General features: G+C 40.3%; 1 protein-coding gene across 1 annotated transcript in view; it reads right to left on the reverse strand.

The window, feature by feature from the left end:
* Positions 1-456: 456 nt before the first annotated feature.
* The window catches only part of LOC120569897 (dehydrogenase/reductase SDR family member on chromosome X-like), a 51,301-nt gene continuing 31,584 nt past the window's right edge, over positions 457-20,173 (reverse strand). Inside the window, exons 5-9 of the mRNA XM_039818068.1 lie at positions 16,474-16,479; positions 13,460-13,555; positions 12,503-12,710; positions 10,854-11,061; positions 457-5,250 (exon numbers count right to left, since the gene is read on the reverse strand). Coding sequence (XP_039674002.1) covers positions 5,071-5,250; positions 10,854-11,061; positions 12,503-12,710; positions 13,460-13,555; positions 16,474-16,479 — 698 coding nt within the window. The 3' untranslated portion in view covers positions 457-5,070. The remainder of the gene's footprint in view (positions 5,251-10,853; positions 11,062-12,502; positions 12,711-13,459; positions 13,556-16,473; positions 16,480-20,173) is intronic.

The raw sequence follows: 20,173 nt of genomic DNA on the forward strand, positions 1-20,173 counted from the left end.
CTCTTGGGAGAGAGCTGTGACTGTGAAAACCTAAATGACAATCCTCCAGTGAAAACATCACATCTTCAGAGGAGGGTTGAGTTGTTGTGAAGCAGCTATGGGGGCCCCTCCAATCTGCCATGTACCGTAAAGTTTGTATACTCATTAAACCTTTGTGTCAGTGTGTTTCCAGATTCAACTAACATCCATTTTGTAACACAAATGCTAACAACTGTGAACTGGTGTCTGTCTCACTGACTAGTTAATATACTAAAAATATACTAGTTAATACCAAATCTGATATTTAAGATAGGACAAACTGCACTGTTCGTGTGTGTGTTTGTGTGTGAGAATTTCACTGGTGGATCTGAGAATATCTCAAAAGTTCAGACAGTGCTCGAGGCTCGCTGTCTCATGCTGCGTGTCATCAGTCTGACACTTTCTTACTCCCACGCAGTGTAAAAGAAGGAGCGCAAGAGTGGCACAATGATATGTTTATTGAGAGGCTTTGGATAATAGAAAAGGTGGTGGCTGCTGCTGGAATGTCACAACCATTGACAGAAAAAAACATGGACATAAACTCCCTTATTTAGACACACACACACACACACACACACACACACACACACACACACACACACTCATCACTTCAAAGAGAGAAAAAAACTTACGGCAGTACACATGACAAGACAGTAATCACAGTTTGTACAAGCTCATATCTACATGAAGAATTCACAGTTACACATAGATGAGGGAGGTTTTCTTCTTAGGCACAGCAAAAGCAATAAGATGTGTATCTCAACAACAACAAAATAATAATAAAAATAAAACATTTTTTCACGTTTCACAAATCCCAGGGGCCCAGATGAACTGAATATTTACACTGGCTGTGAAGTGGGAACATACTCTATTTGCAACCCGCAGGGAATAGAGTGAAAAGGTTGCACTAGCACCAAAGGAGAAAATGGTACAGGGGAATATGGCAATAAAGGTGAAAGGACAGACACATGTCTGCATGTGTTTTCTCTTAACTGGACTAGTACCAGAGTAAGGACTCAGTTCATCTGGTTACCCCCTGTATACGTCTTTATATTATCTCTCGTCCTATACATATACACATTTAGGATTTGCAGAACCTGGGACTGGAACATTTAATATAAATGTTATCCCAAGTCAGACAGAAGAATGGCTATTAGAACATTGTCAGTCTACATACAGATCTACTGGTCAATGTCCAGCGGTGACAATGCTTTGAAATGATCATACACAAGTAAATCACATACAGACAATATCATAGACAGTTACTTGAGCCATTTTTTGCTCTTTTTCTATATTCGCAATTCAAGTTCGGAAAGTTCACTGTGTCGTCCTTGCGCTTAGGGAGTACGGTAAATATATAACAAGGTTATTATTGATACTTTTACCCCTCTTCTGCGTGCTGATGCAACAAGAACACCAAGGCAGATCCTCACACTCCCTCCTCACTTTGTCCTTGGGAAACCTTGTGCTCAGAGACGTTCTCCCTCTCTTTCTCTCAGGTTGTAATACATGTAGCAGCTGGACTGTGAAAAACACAGTATCTCTTTGACAGGATGGAGCCTTGTTTTAAATGAGGGCTGCTGAGTAGTAAGCTGGTGTTTTCATTTGTGTGAAGGGAAGCGAGCGCATTTGTTTAAACGGGCCTAGGTTTTGTTGTTTGTTATTCTGTTATTTAGTCAGTACCTTACAGTTGCCTCGGGGAATCACACAGTCAAATATGGAAGCACTGAGGCGATGAACTGTTTAGATACTCAACAACTGAGGAGTATTGCTGGCATTGAGAGTCAATTTCCACACAACTACTACACTAGAAAGAGCCATCAAACTTGAGAGATGTTTGCTTTAAATTAGAATTCCAAACATAATTTTCAAACACACCAAGCTCCTGGATTGTGATATTTCTCTAAAAAAAAATAAAGCTGAATTGAATTTGTTTAATTAAATCCAAATCCTCAACACACAGAACCCTGATTGGCTCACTAAAATCAGCTACAGTACTCTCATTCAAATGAGGTAAAGCTGCTGGTCGAGGTTTTCAAGTGCAATTACTGAATACTGGCATACAGTAAATTGGACAGATTCAAGTAATTCTGTAATGAGAGCCAATCAGGACAGAAGTTAAGCTGTGATGTGTTTTCCTGGAGTTATGATGCCCTCATGTCATGTTCATGTTGGAGTTATCGTAATTATCAGGTTACAACTTTCAACATCCAAATAATTCCGGAAGACAAATCTCAAGATTCAACAATCCCATGTGCTGATCGACTGCTCAATGGAGCATTCAGGCAATCTTTGTTAACTCATAAAGTCATGTGATCATGTCATATTCACCAGGTACTTGTGTTGAGGTGATCTATCACTGGTAATCATATCACATGGAGTTGACCGACAATGGATTGTAAATAATGGAAGCCAGGCATGAACTCCACTATTTGCAGCATGGACATGTTAATCACAGGGCATTACAAATAAATGGAAGTAGCATGGATATATTTACCATTAACCTGGTCTACTATTTACCTGGTGTTCATTGTGTGTTGACGTTAAAAATCACAACTTGTACTGCAGACTTTATTGGCTTTATCTATTGACGGCAAGATCCTTTAATTGAGTAGACAAGGAGTGCCTGAACACACCATTAGTTTTTTATCTTTATGAGTCTAGACTGGCGTCTCATATAACGGGGAGGAGCATTTCAGCGTGACCTTTAGTGGGCCGCATCCTTCACAGGATTCAGCCCCTGAATTGGGACACATCTTTAAAGTGCTTGAAAAACAATACAACTTTAAGTTTAACCACAAAAAACAATGCACATTAACGTCTTCATAAACACTTGTATACATTTAAACAGAGAAATTTGGAATTCCTGATATTATGGGCAACTGGAAGATGGTCTCTTTTTCATTCATACACTTTCACACTCTTGGGCTCTTTTCCTATTCTGAATGTCTGGCTCTGTGCGACTGGAGTGATTCTATTGCTTCACGTACGGCAGATATTAACGCATGCTGGATGCTTAGTGGCAGTATTCAGAGCATCAATGTACACATACAGCAATGGGATGGCATGTGGGGCAGGAGTTTTAGCCAAAACTTGTTAATTTAAGATAAAACTTGTTATCATCACAGCTAAAATGGTTTATCACAGTGGAGATGGCATTATGGCGCATTTTGTATGTGTGTGTGTAAGTATGTGAGTATTTTCCTGCATGAGTAACAGACGTGTTTGTTTGCTGTGTGCTTGTTTAGATAAGCTTGTGCCTGGATGTACGGTTTCCAATGTTTCTGAGGGAGTGTGTGTGTGTGTGTGTGTGTGTGTCAGCCTTAGATTGAGTTTGATTCTCACCACTGGGAAATCTCAATCCCACAATGCACTGGGAGCGGCGCCAAATGAGGAAGCGGCAGCAGCAGCAGCAATGAGGAACCAATCACAGCTTGAATACTGGGGGGGGGAAAGTGCTTTGCCTCTCTCTCTTCTTCCCGTCGCTGTTCTGCCAGAAATGGCTATTGTTTAGCTATCCATCAACATGAATTGGGTCTAGAGCATGAGTCAATTCTTAACTTGTGTGCATAAAACACACACACACACACACACACACACACACACACACACACACACACACACACACACACACACACACACACACACACACACACACACACACACACACACACACACACACACACACACACACACACACACACACACACACACACACACACACGTATCACAGACACAGTAAAACAGATTAACACAGATCACACAGGACAATGGGGATAGATTGAAGTGGTGGTTGGTTCCCCATCGTTCCCTTTTTGTTTCTGAGCAGACAAAAGCAAACAGAAATGTCTGGAAACCCTGGCTTCAGAAAATGTCAACAGCAAGAAAATTCCGCAGAACAAAACGAAATGTCTCATCACTCTCGCATTTTTAGGGGGAATTATTCTAAATGTAGGCCTACTTTTACATGGGATCTCTTCCTTTTTTCATGTCTTCCCAAACCCACTGATCAGTCCAAAGGAACGTCTTTTGTTGGATTGCTGAGCCGTGAAGAGAGAGACGAAAGAGGAGTTGATAGTTTTCCCAGCAACCTAGAGAAAAACAGAATTCTCCTAAAACGCAGCCTATAATACACCTACTAGCAGTTAGCATGACGATTCAGTTAATGTACCAAAAAACAAAGTGCTCCCAGTTGAACGAGTGGGATGCCTTGACGATCTTTGAAATCATTGTGATATGTCAGCCCAAACTGATGACATCACATTCCCCCGCCATGGCAAGGTGGTTCAGATTTGAAAAATCTGATAATTGTCATGGTGCATGAACGAGTGCGTGTGTGTGTGTGAATGCTAGTGCTTGACCGACACGTGATTTTGAAGCCAGTATACTATGCCAAAATTCAGCTTTTAAAGTATTATTATGCCCAAGAAGCATCTTAATGGTTGCTGACATTTTTATTTTTAAGATGAAAAGGGCTCTGAAACAGAATTAAGTTCATCACTGAGAGACAATTAACATCTTCACTGAAAGCCAGATTAATGACATTAAGGCAGAGTGAGGCAGGTGTCATCGCAGGTTTTTGAATATGAAACTATGGAATGATTTCTCTGGCCAGACATCAAGTTAGTTATGATCAGGGAATAAACTTGGATGACAACTGATATCTGTTTATAACTAAAGGCCAATGTCAGCAGCTGCCCAGTATCTATGACAGCAAAATCATATATCGATATAACCCTAGCGTGCGTTTGTATATGATTGCTTGCTCATTGCAAACCCCCCCCAAAAAAACCATCTTCCATCCCCTGTAGCCCTTCTTTGGCAGGTCTGAAACAAAAAGGAGGGCTTCACTCCCCTAGTAACCAAATCACAGTCTAGTTGTGGATTGTGAGACTGTCAAAATAAATCGCTACAAACACCTTGACGTGAGGTACGGATGGAGAAACAATAATGAGAAAAAGAAGGAGAGGATGGCTGGTTGGCCAGAGTTAAGGGTCTTTGTCTAATGTTTTCTTCGAGGTTTCGTCCAGTTAGTTGTCCTTTCGTCGCAGGCTACTGAAGGCCCAGCAACTGGACGCTGGTTTCCCATAGGCTTAGCTGCAGCTGGGGGTTAAAGGTCGGTGGTGTTGTCATCTCCCTGCGCCCGTTGGCCCAGTAGCCTCCTCCACACTCCCCCTCCAAGGCCGGTGACAGAGCGACGTACAGCACAGTGACAGCGCCCTCTGCAGGAGTCTGAGGAAAACGCACAAACACGCACGCACGCACACACACACACACACACACACACACACACACACACACACACACACACACACAGTATATATAACAATATACATATCTAAAAAATCTAAATAAATCACTGCATAACAAAGATACATAAACATCAAAAGGAATTGGAGGGACTGCAGGATGACAAGTTCAACAAGAAGTTATAACAAAAACAATGTGCTGCCTGTGTGTGTGTGTGTGTGTGTGTGTGTGTGTGTGTGTTTGTATGTGAGTGAATGCCAGAGGAGGGCTGATGTCACTGTATGTTATCTTCAGTGAAAAGAAGGCTCAGTGTGTGTGTGTGTGTGTGTGTGTGTGTGTGTGTGTATGCATGCTTAAGTGTGAGTGTGTGTTAGTGTTTATCTGTGTTTTTTGCCCCCAATGGCGCCTTCCAGGCTGTGCTGCCTGGAAGGCGCCGTTGGGAGGCACTGGTTACGGTTAGGGTTAGGGTTAAGGTTAGGAATGGTAAATTTATCACGATGAAACCCCCCGCTTTGTCCGACGACTGAGCAGTTCGATAGGGAATCAAAGGTAAGGGCAGCGGTCGCAGTGCTGCCTGGAAGGAGCAGTTGGGGGCAAAAAACACCATTGAGCGTGTGTTAGTGTTGATGCACTTTAACAATTATTGCAGTGTCAGCTGTGAGACCAGGAGCAGGTCCACAACATTTCCAAAGATTAATTTTTATTGTTCCTCTGAATTTGTTCCTGTTGAATAATGATTATAAAGTGATTGCAAAGATGCTTGCAATACTTCTTAAGAGAGTGGTTTCATTGTTAATTCATGTAGATCAAGTGAGTTTCATTGCTGGCCGACACACCTCTAGTAGCATGAGGAGACTTTTTCATGTCAATGTCAAGAGCGGCATCAATTCAGCATCCAGCGGTGGCAATGTCAATGGATGCTAAGAAAGCATTGGACAGGATAGAAAGGCCATAGCTACGGTATTTCATATCACAGCAGTGGTTTCAGGAAATTAATGTGTTACAATGTTTTTTCATGTAAAGACAAACAATGATAAGTCGGAAAAAACATTTGGGTATTCCTGATGTTTATTCATATTATTTAGCCTATTGTGGTAGATAGTCACAATTTCTAAATGTAATTGAAAAAACCTTCAATTCTCCATTCATGTGACATAGCTAAAGGACTTCATAGACATCTTTCTTTCATGCTGTCTTGTCCAATTTGCAAGAATCCACTATTCACAGCTGGAGGGAAACCAATTTTAATAGGGTTTGGAAGCACAAAGATATTACTAAATTGTGTCAATTGCTTTCTGATGGCACTAATATTGGACTTATTGAATTGAAGTATATATATTAAAAGTATATATATCAGTATATATATTAAAAATGTTAATAACAAGTTGCATAAATGTTGCATAAATATAAGATCACAGGGGGAAAGAGACATGGGGCCCGATCTTGCACTCAGCGCAATTGCCTTTGTACACCGACGCATGTATCATTCCTATTTTGCACCCGACGCACAGCGGACTTTTCCCTCCACAGACGCACGTCGGTAAATTAAGGAATGTATTTGCGCTCCCGGGGGCGGTTCAGCGAAAAGAGGAGGCGTGTTCCGGCGCAAACGTTACTTGGTGCTATTCTGCAGTTTCAGAAAACAATTCCGCCACTGACCAGGAAAAACCTGGTCTAAAGTCAGTGGCGCTAGTCTAAAGTCAGTAGTGCGTTATTCAGATGCTATTTTAGGGGCGCATGCTTGGCCATAATGTAGTGTGTGCACAACGCGCATACACTTCTCTTATCTAAATGGATACAGCAGTTCCCATTTTTGCAAACCATACATAATTACAAAGGATTTACACAACATTTCCATGAATCATGGATGTGTTGATGACATAAATGAGGAAATATTAGAGGACTTAAAGAGACGTGATGTTGAACTACGGCGGGATCTGGTCCGGGAGTAATGCGCGATGCGCTCCTGGTGGAGCGGGTGGACGGAGATGGAGTGGGGGGAGGAGGAAGGGGCACAACAGGTGCAGGTGGTGCGTTTGGAGGCCCACGCTCCATGGCTGCAGCAATCCTCTCCAGACTTGAGGAGATGCGCCCGAGGGGCCGCAGCTACATCCACACCCGGCCAAGACGGGCATTTATTACTTTGCCGCATCTCGCATCGGCAGCTCCCGCTGGCGTGCGCCAGGCAAATCCACCGTCATAATAGCAATCTGCCATGGAACAAGCGCGCCTGCTCTTAAAGGGAATGTGAGATGACGCTCTGATTGGTTTATTGCACGTTACGCCCAAACCACACCTAGCTACTTCAGACCAACCCATTTTAGATTTGCGTCGGGTGCAAGAGTCATTTATCCCGCCGGTATAATAGCAACAGCGCCCGAGATCCGCCATCAAAGCTATTTGCGTTTTGCGTTTCATACTTGCGTTTAAGATCGTTAAAATAGGGCCCCTAGTGTCTCTCACCACAGACTAGTTGGAAAACACATTGCAGCGTAAAAATAATTTATTATTAGGTATAAAGGTATTTAGCAAGTTAAATGGAATGGCATCACTGCCTAGCATGTCTCTCAGTAAAGAGAACCATACTTACTTATTGAAACTGAAAAAAAAGAAATAGTTTTGACCTTTTGTTCTGATGTAAAGGGTATTACTCTACACTCTCTGACCCTTTGTGAGGGTGCCAGGCTGAAGTCACAACTAATACAACCCGTCACATATGCGACAGGATTGGGCTGGTGGTGTCTCCACCTTGACACCCCTCGCTGCCCCAGCCCCCCTTCTCTTACTGCCTGTTGTTCTGTGTATGTCTCTTGTATGACTGTATGTCCCAAGTATTGTTTTTGTCTTTAAACAGGCCACTAATTTCAGCTCACCTGTTGCATTGTTGTATCTGACATTACTGCTTTACTTACCAAGGATCCTGCTTTTTCCTTACAATACCCACTAATTGTAATGACTACTTCCTCCCGATATTGATTGCGGCATGCTTCTGAAAGATGTTCCTGGTTTCATCAACGTTTTAAGACAATCAAAATTCTGGGTCTTGCATCTACTTTATTTTCTGAGTTTGAGTTCTCAGTCTAATGCCTCGTTTACACGTGGCCGGTTATTTTCATAAACGGACATTTCAACCTCTCCGTTTTCAAAAATAACATTGTGCACAGCTGTCAGTGTTTGTTTACACGTACCCGTGTATATATGCCGTCAAAAGCATGCCAAACCTGTAGGTGGCAGTGTAATGAGAAGCTCAAGCCCAAGTTAGCCAATCAGAATCCCGAAAATAGCAACAGCAACAAATCACTTCCTCTCTCTTCTCTTCCTCGCTTCCTCGGATGCCTAAACCTCCGTTTGCCTCAGTTTACATGCAAACGTGCAAACAAAGTTTTCCAAAATCTCCACTCTGGCCGGAGTTTTTAGAAAGAATATATATATATATATATATATATATACATACACACACACACACACACACACACACACACAGTATATATATATAAAAAAATATACACACACACACAGTATATATATATATATATGAAATTAAAATTCTTGGCCGAAACCGAAAAAAGAGGAAACCAAGACCGAAAACCTAAACACCGAAAGAAATTAAGCCAATTTTTAGCACCATTGCATTTATGGCTATGACTGTGTACTAACTTTACTAAAATCAAGGCATTGCAATTGTATAAATTAATATTAAAGTTTAATTAAAAAAATATCTAGCAGAAATATGGCTACAATCTGATAGTCACATACAGTATACAGTAGCCTAAGAACAGAATAGCTTACCTATTGTTATTATTATTATTATTATTTGAGGCACTTTCTTGCAGGATTTCACTGAACATATCAGACAACGAGGGTGCATGCCCCTCATCTGGTGCAGCGAGACAAGTCTTTCTTTCTGCGCTCTGATCTCCTGCGCTGGGCGCCCGCCTTCGCGGCTCTGTCTCTCGTCTCCACGCGGGTTCTCCGCATCCATCGCGCCTGGATCATTTCGCGGCACCCTGCTTTATTTCCCCATCCAAGTAATGGTCTTTATAACGCGGATCAAGTACAGTCGCGATGAAGTGCAGAGGATCCCGAATAGATCTCACTGAAACGTGTGCTGACAGACTCTAAGAGCGTGCATTTTCATTGTTTTCACTCCGTGGTCCGTCTCAACCTCTTTGCTTAGGAGACGCTTTGCAGGTGGAACGGATCGGGTACTGACACACATCACAACATTTTCGGCCGTATTGTTTCGGTGATAAAAGTATTTCGGCCGAAAACCGAAAATGCCCTTTTGGGCCATTTTCGGTCGACTATTCGGTGCATCCCTAATATATATATAGATATATATCTATATATATATATCTATATATAGATATATATCTATATATATATATCTATATATATATATCTATATATATATATATATATATCTATATATCTATATATCTATATATATATATATATATATATCTATATATATATATCTATATATATATATATATATATATATTTGGCTCTTCATGCACCTGATGTTATAGCTCTAGATAAAAAAGGGGTCGTAATGGGAGAGAATCACAGTTTGTGTGTGGGTGTGTGTGTGAGTGTCAATGAGTTTGTGTGATTAATGTGTTTGCGTATGTGGTGCAGAAGTATCCCAAAGGTTGTGCTCGGAGGCAAATGCCTGTGACAATTGCTGTTTTGGGCTCCAAACACGCACATAAGTCTCCTTTCATTAAATCCCAGGGACATTAACGGTAGCCTGCAGCCAGCGCTTTAAGCTTAGCAAGAAATGTTTTAAAATATAACACACAGTGAACAGCCTGCCTTGATTTTTAGTGGCACTTCCATTTTCAGTGATGTGGATAGGCTGTGTGACGCGTGTGCGCATGCATGAGTGTCTGTGTTACAGCTTGTAAAATAAAATATCCCGAACAACATCTGCACTCCAATGTGCTGTTTCAGGTCACTGTGGTTCACCTTGAGCAAAGTTGAACAGTTCCTTTCCAGGAGAGCAGACCATTATTGTGTTTTTTAAATGTCTAACATAGTAGCTAGCATGACATGGAAAAACATGATTATAGTCATCACACTTTTGCTACAGTGATCCAAGTTTTCAAGTTGACATACTTAAGGAGGAAGCAGTTTGAAATCTAAACTCTCTTACAGGCTTGTGATGTACTGTATCACTGCAGAAGATTTGCAGTGCAGATATTTTGTTGCCTCCCAACAGAAGAAAAAGTTTGGTTTGCAAAATTAAAGCCTTGGTGTCCTTAAAATATTCCTGCAACTATAAAGTAATTTAATCAAAATCAAGGTTTGAGAAAATCACTCAATGGTAAAGTAGAATAATACATAGTTAGTCTGGAACAGTAAAATTACTGGGGGATAAATATATATTCTAATGATAAAGTCTTTAGTTAATTCAATTGTAAAATCACGTTATTGATCAATAATGGTGAAAATCTTCAAACTAAAGCTTTGTTTTTCACAGATAATGATCAAGTGTACTTTAATATGTATATCATATGTGCTTTGCTGTCTTGCAGAATGACAAATGTGTGAATGAAGCAGATGAACGTTCAGTGTTTTACCCTGAAAAGCAGGCGGGCGATGGCGCGCTGTGCCAGACAGAGGGGCATCCAGAGGTGGCGATAGAGAGCAGTATCCACCATGCCAGGATCCACAGCACATGAACTCAGTGGGAAACCTCCACGCTGCACATCCTGGTGGAGGTGGGAACTGAATAACAGCTGGGCCAGCTTACTTTGACAATAAGCAGCATGGGCTGAATAACACTGGCTGAAGAGAGAGAAAGCAATAAACACGATCAGAATGTTGCATTAAAACCGCATTTTCACATTTGTTTCATTTATTATAATAAACTGTTGCCACAATAGGTAATGTGTTTCCATCTCTTACTGAACAAGGCCAAATTCGGCAAACAAGGACGCTCAGAGTCATTGACAGCATTTGAAACCAGACATCATTTGACTGCAAATCCGCATTTAGCAATTTACAAAGACCTACTGTACAACTCTGGATTTCCAGTCAAATTTGCATCAACTATGTGCAATAAAGGTAACAGCAGTTGCAGTTGCAGGTGTACACATGCTCATGTGCAGCATCTACAGGAAAGGGGAGTATCTGCAGTTTTCACACCTGCCAGGCAGTTGTTTTCTTACTATCTGCTGTTTGAAATACACATCTGTGAAACAAGACGATACTGTTTGAGTATTTAATATACACTTGACAATAATGATATTACATTGTATGTAATGTATGTTGTATGTAATTTTTTTTTTAGCTAACAGGTGGTACAAGTGCAAAATGTAAAACCTCAAACACACAAAGATCTGTTATTTTCAGCAGCTTTTACTTCCCTCTTGTTGACGTTACTGACCACATCTGCAGCACTAAATTGTTTCTGTAGGTAAGTTTGTCAGTTAGCTACAAGGCAGTTAAATTAGGGCCCTCACAACTGAACATCTCAACTTTTGGTTGTGTTACTGTATTACTGTTAAGGACTTCTATTTCTGTCATCTTCTAAGGACCCTCGATGGCATCACTAAAGCCAGCTATCATAGTGGAGAATGGCATTTAGAACTGAAAGAATTCTGAACTAAATTAGGATATTATACATTACTTTATAATTTATAATAACATGTTGTGTTGCTAAGCACACTGATAAGGGCCATCGCCTACTGCTAGGGTACTATAACAACGCAAGGAAGATATTCAGGGTGCTAATGCTTCTGGACACCAGTGCTGCTAACTGGAATGATGCAGAGCCAAATGGAGCCAACAATTCTCCACTAATGCCAACAGGAAAATGAGGCACTTGTGTTGGTGATGCCAGCGTGGAGGAAGTGCAAGTGAGTGTGACAAGTTGGGATTTAAAACGTTCAGCTGTTCAAGAATAAAAAAAAAGGTTAATTCCTGTTGAATACATTTATGGTGTTATTTTTGTAGTTGTGTTCATTGGGGTTTGTTTACATACAGTTTGATATCTGCGTTCCCAGATCTCATCAACTACCTTGCTCCAATGTTATTATTACTGTACTAATAGAAATGATGGCCAAGACTACGATAAATAAGATCCCAGTTAAAATAAACTGGAATTATTCTTTACGTATTGATTAAATGTTCTTTAAACATCACTCTTTTTGTAAATGGCCAGCTTTGTAATCAGCTTTGTATCATTTGAAATTGCTAGGGTGTGTGCGAGTGTGTGTGAGCCTACCAGCTATTTAAATCATCTAGTCTGATTTCGCCGATGCGGTGGGCAGAGGAGGAGACATTGACCACACGCGAGAAGTAACCACATTTCCCAGAATCCTTCAGTGTGTCCAGGAGCAGCCAGGTCAACAGGAAGTGGCCTAGGTAGTTCACACCAAAGTGCTGCTCAAATCCATCCTCAGTACGGCCCTCAGGAATCAGCATGACACCCGCTTGGCACACAAACAAACACACACGTACACAAGCAATTAAAGCACACAAAAGCTCAGAGTTTATTATGCATGTTCTTTATGACATAAACTTGGAACTTTAACTGGCATGCCACTTCTGTTTTAGTCCGATATTCATATAAATACGAAAATGGATGAGTGGCTGGCTCATCAATGAGGGCGACAGATCACACCTATGGCCTGAACACTACATGCTGAGATCAAAAGTGCATGAAAACTAGTTAGCAACGGAGCAGAGAAATTGAAATAGATAGCCAAAAGAAAAGGACTTTGATGGAATTGGACCACAGAAAAGAGACCCAGTCTAAACATTGACAATTTCAGGTCCAGGTCTTGTGTGGAAAAAGTATTCAACAGTATCAATTTTATATCATTAATAGTGTTAAATAGTATCCATTTTAAAATCAGTTCAATCAAACACATTTGGAGGGTGGCGGGTGGTGTCAATGAAGGGGTCGTTGAGCTCATCATATAAAAGGTTTCCCTAATGGATGACCCAGCCAGATGGAGCACATGCTAAACATAGTACTTGCAATCATGCTGAAATATACTGTTTGTAAAAGTGTGTGAATTTAATGTTTTATATCCTTTCAAATTCAGTCATGTGACATCATCTTAATTACACCGCTGTGTAAAGGATTCCAACTTTTCTCACTGAATATTGATACACTACTCTACATATGCAGTATACAGTCCACACATGGTAAGAACATGACATCTCCATCACTCACCATTATTGACCAGAATGTTTAGCGGCAGGTCCCTCTCCTTAAAGCTCTGGACAAATTGACGGACAGACTGCAAAGAGGCTAGGTCCAGTTGGTAAACTCCACTGGAATGGACACACACACACACACACACACACACACACACACACACACACACACACACACACACACACACACACACACACACACACACACACACACACACACACACACACACACACACACACACACACACACACACACACGTCAGAGCCATTGTAAACGGATTATTTCTGCTCGCCATTTTGGCTGTGAGACATCAAGAGTGTATTAAACATCTCTTACAGCAGGCTCGGTGGGTTCTTTAACTACAATACTGGCAGCGCTATGCTTCTGTTGCTCCAGCACATTACTTTAAACCTAATACTTCTTCCTGAGCTCCATCAAAGCTTAACACACTGTTATATCAGGTCTAACGTATGATAAGACACAGGTAAGACAGCAAATGCCCAGCAGCTTGTATCGTCAGAGCGTGAAAGTGATTATGTGTGCTTAAGTGTGAATAACTGCGTATACTGTAGTGTATGCGGACAAATAACTTTGAGGATGCTGAACACTAAGTATACTGCCACAGCTTGACAGACATACACTTCTTGTGAGGCCAACTACTAAGCACAGTATGAAGAGTGTCAATGTTCAAGCAGCACTATTAGTGTAACACCTGCAGATGTATAAGACAGCAATGAAATGAGACTTCCCCTTAACTAGACAATAAATGATATGGGATTAATGTAAATGTTATGGTGTCTGTCCCTCGTGTCACTGCTCCAACTTGTAGGAGTGTGTCATATTGAGTTGTCGCAGTTGTTATACTCCGGCGCCATGTTTGTGTGTCTGTCTAAGAAAGTAGAGATATTATATTTAAACTTACTTAAAAACGTGCTGGGTTGAGTTTTGCTAATTCAATTTAAAACTTCTGATTTGGCATTTAGTCTTAAGAGATTTTCTAGCCAGCTCTAAAGCTTTGTATTTTTTTGTATTTTTTGTATTGTATATTTTGTACTTCTTTTTTAGTCCATTCCTGTCTCTTTCTGTGTTCTACTTTATCTCCCAAAAAGGCTCTCTGTTGGTGAAGTTAGCCTTCCAATCCACAGGACTGAAGAGTTGCTCCTAATCTTAAAAAGTAAATTGAAATCTCTTTCATCAAGAAAAAGACTGGCTCTAAATGTCCACCCTACATCAACCTCTGTGTGCACATTACAGGCTTTCATTTCATGTCCTTTTTGTAACCTTTTTTTTTTTTTTTAATTGGCATTGGTTTGCACCAAACCACAAAAAAAAAAATCGTATCTATACATCATGTAAAACATAAAAGTAATATTATAGCAGTGTTACAATATAATCACATCAAGAGTATAAAACATTTACTGAATGATGTTCTCTTGTGCCGTATTTCAGGTTCGGTAATGTGTGCAATATTGGCAACTACAACAGGTTGAGGTGTTTCATTTTGTTTTTCCTTAGGCTTGCTGGGGAAACCCAAGAGTTATAATACTCAACGGTGGCATTGTTTTCCTCTCTAACATACTCCCGATGTGGAGGTGACAGGGGTAATATTCTCTATCAATATTATGTTCTATAACAATGTAATGAGGAACCAGGAGGTCAAGTATCCACGATGCACGTAAGCCTTGTTTGGACTCCGATTTTGTATTAGTAATGTCATATAATAGGCCTCAGTCTAACCCAAACCCTCAAAATGGATGGCAAATTAGGGATGAACCCCATTCAAATATGTAAATACCTTTGCTTCCTGTTGGTCCCGAAATTACTTTTTTGGTATTCAATCAATCCTTTTTCCTCAACAACTGCTGACAAATTACTAAAACACGAGCACACTGCCATAATACAGAAAGAAGACCATGTCTTTCAAACACCAGTAAAATGATATATTGTTCCTCCCTATAACTCCAGTAAGCCTGTAGAGGGTCAAAGTCATTGGACAAAGACAGGAAGAGGACTGGTGAAGGAGAGAAAAAAGCCACCATGACAGATGAGAGTGCAGCCATTCCCGATGAAGGTTTGATAGCAGCCTTATCTCCAAGCCATGGCACTTACCTCCTGCTGTGTGTGTGTGTGTGTGTGTGTATGTGTGTGTGTGTGTGTGTGTGCGCGCGTGTGTGTGTGTGCATGCGTGTGTGTGTGCGTGCTTGCGTGTGTGCAAGAGAGAAAGATGGAGAAAGAAAAAGAAAAGAAAGCAAGTGTGTGCATTTGAATGGCCGTAAGCACAGGTATATCTTAGATTGTGTGTGTATTTGGCTTGTGTATATAGCAAGCAAATGTGCGTGTGTGTCCTGCCTGTCAGTCCTCTCCCGTCCTCTTGAGTGGACTCCATTGGAGACCAATCCCTTTCAGACAGGCCAGTCATATCTAGAAAGCCCACTGGGGATTAAGTGCCATCGATCTGGTGTGGGCCTGTCTGCCGCCAGCCCTCAATTAAAACCCCAGGATCTTCTCTAAAGCTCAGCATCCTCGACTCAAACACACTGACTGTGTTTTTATTAAAGAGAAGTGATACGAAACTGACGACAGGAACTGCCTTTGGAGACACATGCTGTTTAAGACCCACTGGATCCATTCACAGTCTCCATTTCTAATTTATCATTATCATTTCAGCTGTTAGCCAAAATAAACTGTGAATTGCAAATTAAACAACTATTTTTTAATCAATTTTGAGTTAATGTAATAGCGAAATGTGTGTGGGCCTCTTATTATAAGTGTTAAATGGGTTTAATAAAACAATGAAAGGTAGAAATGTTCTATGGCATACCAGCTGATTGATTTGGTAGTGGAGAGTATAAATCAACAACCATAAAAATCACAAATGTTACTGTTGTTTGTAATATGGGAGTTTTCACAAATTAGCTGACTCATCATTTTAATATAATTTGTCATTTAAAGTTTGATATTAACTTAATGCAGGTTTATAGATTGTCATTTTCTTCTAGACTGGATTTTTTTATTTAATGCACTGCCACTTTCCACTATTTCAAATGGTCTAAATCAATTTTATTTTATTATACTTTATTACTTAATTAACTGTACAAGTTTGCATAATTAAAATCAATTGTTGACGTCAGTCTTATTGTTAGAATAAAGTGAAATGTGTGGCACATTGGGGGAGAGGATGACTGCTCGAGTCCTGCGAAATTTATAGTGCCATGATTTTAAAACGTCTTCGTCCTTTATGTCCTCAACAACCAGACAAAAACTGCCAAATATAAGTAAATATAGTAGATAAGTAGATAAGTACTATTTGTGCTGAATTCAGATTTAATAAATGAAATCCCAAATCCCACTTCCAATCTTAGTTTTTAATTGATTCCATCTGTTCATTAATCATCTTATGACAGACACACATTTTGACATGTCACAGTAGGAAAAGCACAGGTGTAAATATTAAAATTAATGATGGCTGAATTCCATTAATAATGCAGGGGGCAAAGGTCAAAGGACATTTTCATGGAAGATTAGGGATTTCTAACTCTGCTTCAGAGCTTGGGGACCAACACCTTTTTTTTCCCCATTTTCTGTTTCCTCTGCCACACAAACAGTTGTGTCTTTGCATCTCAACCAGTTGCTCTTTATAAATTGAAAAGCAGACATAACAGTGTTACGCAATTATGTCCATCATTCTGAAAACTAAAAGTGATGGTAGAAATGGTTCCTGCCACATCCGTGCACAATCAGAGCCACTGTAGTACCACAAGAACCACTAAAAAGCTTGTTTCAACTGAAAATCCCTCAACTGTTTATACTGGGCTTCTAGAGTTTATTCAGCTTTCAGGCGAAAAGATCCCCCTAAAGAAGAGAGAAAGTAAGAATGCTCTAACAAATAATACAAATAAACTAAATGTGTTTATAAGTTATATTAAGACAATACGTTTATATAATAAGAAGCAAGCACTACATTTTTACAGTGTGTGCATTTATGTTTAAGCCTAAAAATGTAATGGAAAATCACTGAACAGTTTTCTAAGTTGAATCTGTTTGAACAAAATATTTGAACAGCAGTATAGCAGTTCAGACAGTGAAACATATTGTGCCACTTTGTTCAGTAGTTAATCCTGTTTCATCCAGCTTGGTGCAATTGTGATTTGATTTTGTGAATAGTTACAAATGCACTCTGGTTGTTGTTTTTTGCCCAGGTAGGCTTCAGCATGCAACAGTACATGTCCATGAAAATCTCACTTTTACATGCTCTTAACTTTCAAATACGAGCACAGTCTACATCCTGAACAGAAGGTAATTAATATGTAAGTCGGCTAATGCCCACGACTACACACAAATCATAGTACAAGAGTTCAATTACTGGCCTTCATTCTGCAGCATCTTTATCTGCTATATTTGGTGTTTCTTTGCAAAAAGGAATAACTTTAAAAAGAAAAAAGTATGAATAATATATGTATAATTACTAGGGCTTTCACTCCGAACTTCGTTATTCGAATATCATTCGAATATTTAAAATAAATTGTGATATTCGAACGAATATTAGGCAGCCCATAATATTCAAACCTGTTATGGGCATTATTTTTTGTAAATGTGTTTGCTTGTAAACGTTGTTTTCAGTTCAGATTCCGAGGCTTTTTCACGCATTTCAAAATGTAACCTCACATCGCGGCGACGCACGTCTCTCAGCCGTGGCTCGGTAGCGGTGCATTCCCCCCTAATTCTCAAAGAAGGCTGGCTTGCCCAGGGCCAGGCCAGCTCAGCGGCGTCTTTCTCCCGTTGCGTGCCGCTGTCTCTCCTAACTACACCGGCCCCCGCACCCTGTTCCTTCTCCTCTTTCTACCTGCCTGCGCGCAGTGCTGCTGCACATGAGGAGAGAGCACAGAGGGGAGGGCAGGGCTGCTCCTCAGTCACAGAACAGAAGAGAGAGGTGACTGTTTTGGCGGCCATAGGAGAGAAATACCTTGCATGCTCACTGGACAATGCTGGCAACTTTTTTTTTTTTTTTTTACAGAAAGTCGCTGTCTTTTCTACAGGGGGTCTGAAAAGTCGCTAAGTTGGCAACACTGCCCACAGACACACACACGCCGGCTCGACGCACACACCAGCACAGAAGTATAAACATCAGACCGATCATCTTACGTAGGCTACGGTGAAAGCACTTCCACTTCCCGAACTTCCTGTCGAAATATTTGAATATATTCGAATATTAATATTAATAAACAAACGAACTTCGAATATGATTTTTGTGCAAAAGTCAAAGCCCTAATAATTATGTACAAATTTAGAAAGAAATGTTATTCAGAATCAAGTCTCCTGTACATTAAATACATAATAATGTTGCTACAGTTAATATTGTATGTTCAGTGTTAGACTCTAGATATAAAGCTATAATCTGGCCCAAAAAATCAGCCCCTACATTAACCCACATAGTTTGTGTCCAAGTCCAACCCGAGCCCAAACCATGGAAGTGGTTTCGGGACCAAGCCTGATTAAAAACCCTAACTTCCACTGTTCTTTCATCCATGCGTGTAAATTGAATAGATCAGATGGAGGTGGCAAGTTCAAAATTAGCATGACCATTCTGATTGGTCAAAATTCTGAGAATAAGACCCAGTTTGAAAAATACTAGAATGTTCCTTTTATTATTTTCAAAGTGAATCCAATAAACACAATCTTTTATATTCTATAAAATATATAAAGATGCTTTCTAGTGAAATGAAATTCTTTGTCATTGGTGACACCTTGAAATCCCTAAAGGAGATCTACAATTGTCCACAGGCCCCCAGTTTGAGATCCACCTCTGCAGCCTACACAATTATTATGAGCTGTCAGCCATATGTGACAAATGTGCAAACGCTAGGAAGGATGCCAAAGAGGTTTGGACAGAGATGTTTAAAGCTCCTGCTTCACATACTAATGAGAATCCATTACCGTCTCATTCACACACATACACACACATATTCTCAGTCAGAGCACAAGCATCTGGCTACAGACACCCCCCTTGTCCCCTATGCGTCAGTGCCTGCCAATTACAAAAGAAGTAATCAATTCCACCACCACCCCGTCCAGGGAAATCGACTTCAATGACACCAGCTACATGGCCACTGTCTCTGTACCTGACAGCCACTTACACACAAGCAGGGACCCAGCCAGCCGGCTTTCTGCTGCTCTCCATTGCAAGGCCGAGGAAGACAAACTACGGCTTGATTCCAAAAAAGGCAGCGTATTATACATATACATTTTGTATTATACATAATCTGTAGCCAGCTCCTCCATTGAGAACTTACTAACCGATACAGTTACAGCAGGTTTGCTATTCATCTGGTGATCATTGTTTTACTCACTGGAGTTTGACTTCATAGACAGGTATCAATTAAATAATGTATAAACTGTAAATGTGATTTAGTAGCAATACCTTTTCTTTTTCAATGAGTTGTGCTGTAATCACCAGATAAGAGGTCAGTATTTCACTTTTTACAATTTCTAATTCAGCGAAGCAGCATTTGAAGGTTCAGTTAATGAACTTCCCTTCCTCTAGTAATAAAACAATTGGCTCATTTTCAATTACAAGAGAAGGAAATTGTGTATTTAGGAGAGAAGAAATAAAATGCACACCAAAACCAAATTATGGCAAAAAAATCAAAATAATTATTTTGCCATCTACATACAGGGTATATTAGCACAGAAGCATAAATACATATCCTTGGTATTTGTTTTGACCGAATT

The sequence above is a fragment of the Perca fluviatilis genome, chromosome 12 (assembly GCF_010015445.1).
Source record: "Perca fluviatilis chromosome 12, GENO_Pfluv_1.0, whole genome shotgun sequence".
NCBI classification, from domain to species: Eukaryota; Metazoa; Chordata; class Actinopteri; order Perciformes; family Percidae; genus Perca; species Perca fluviatilis.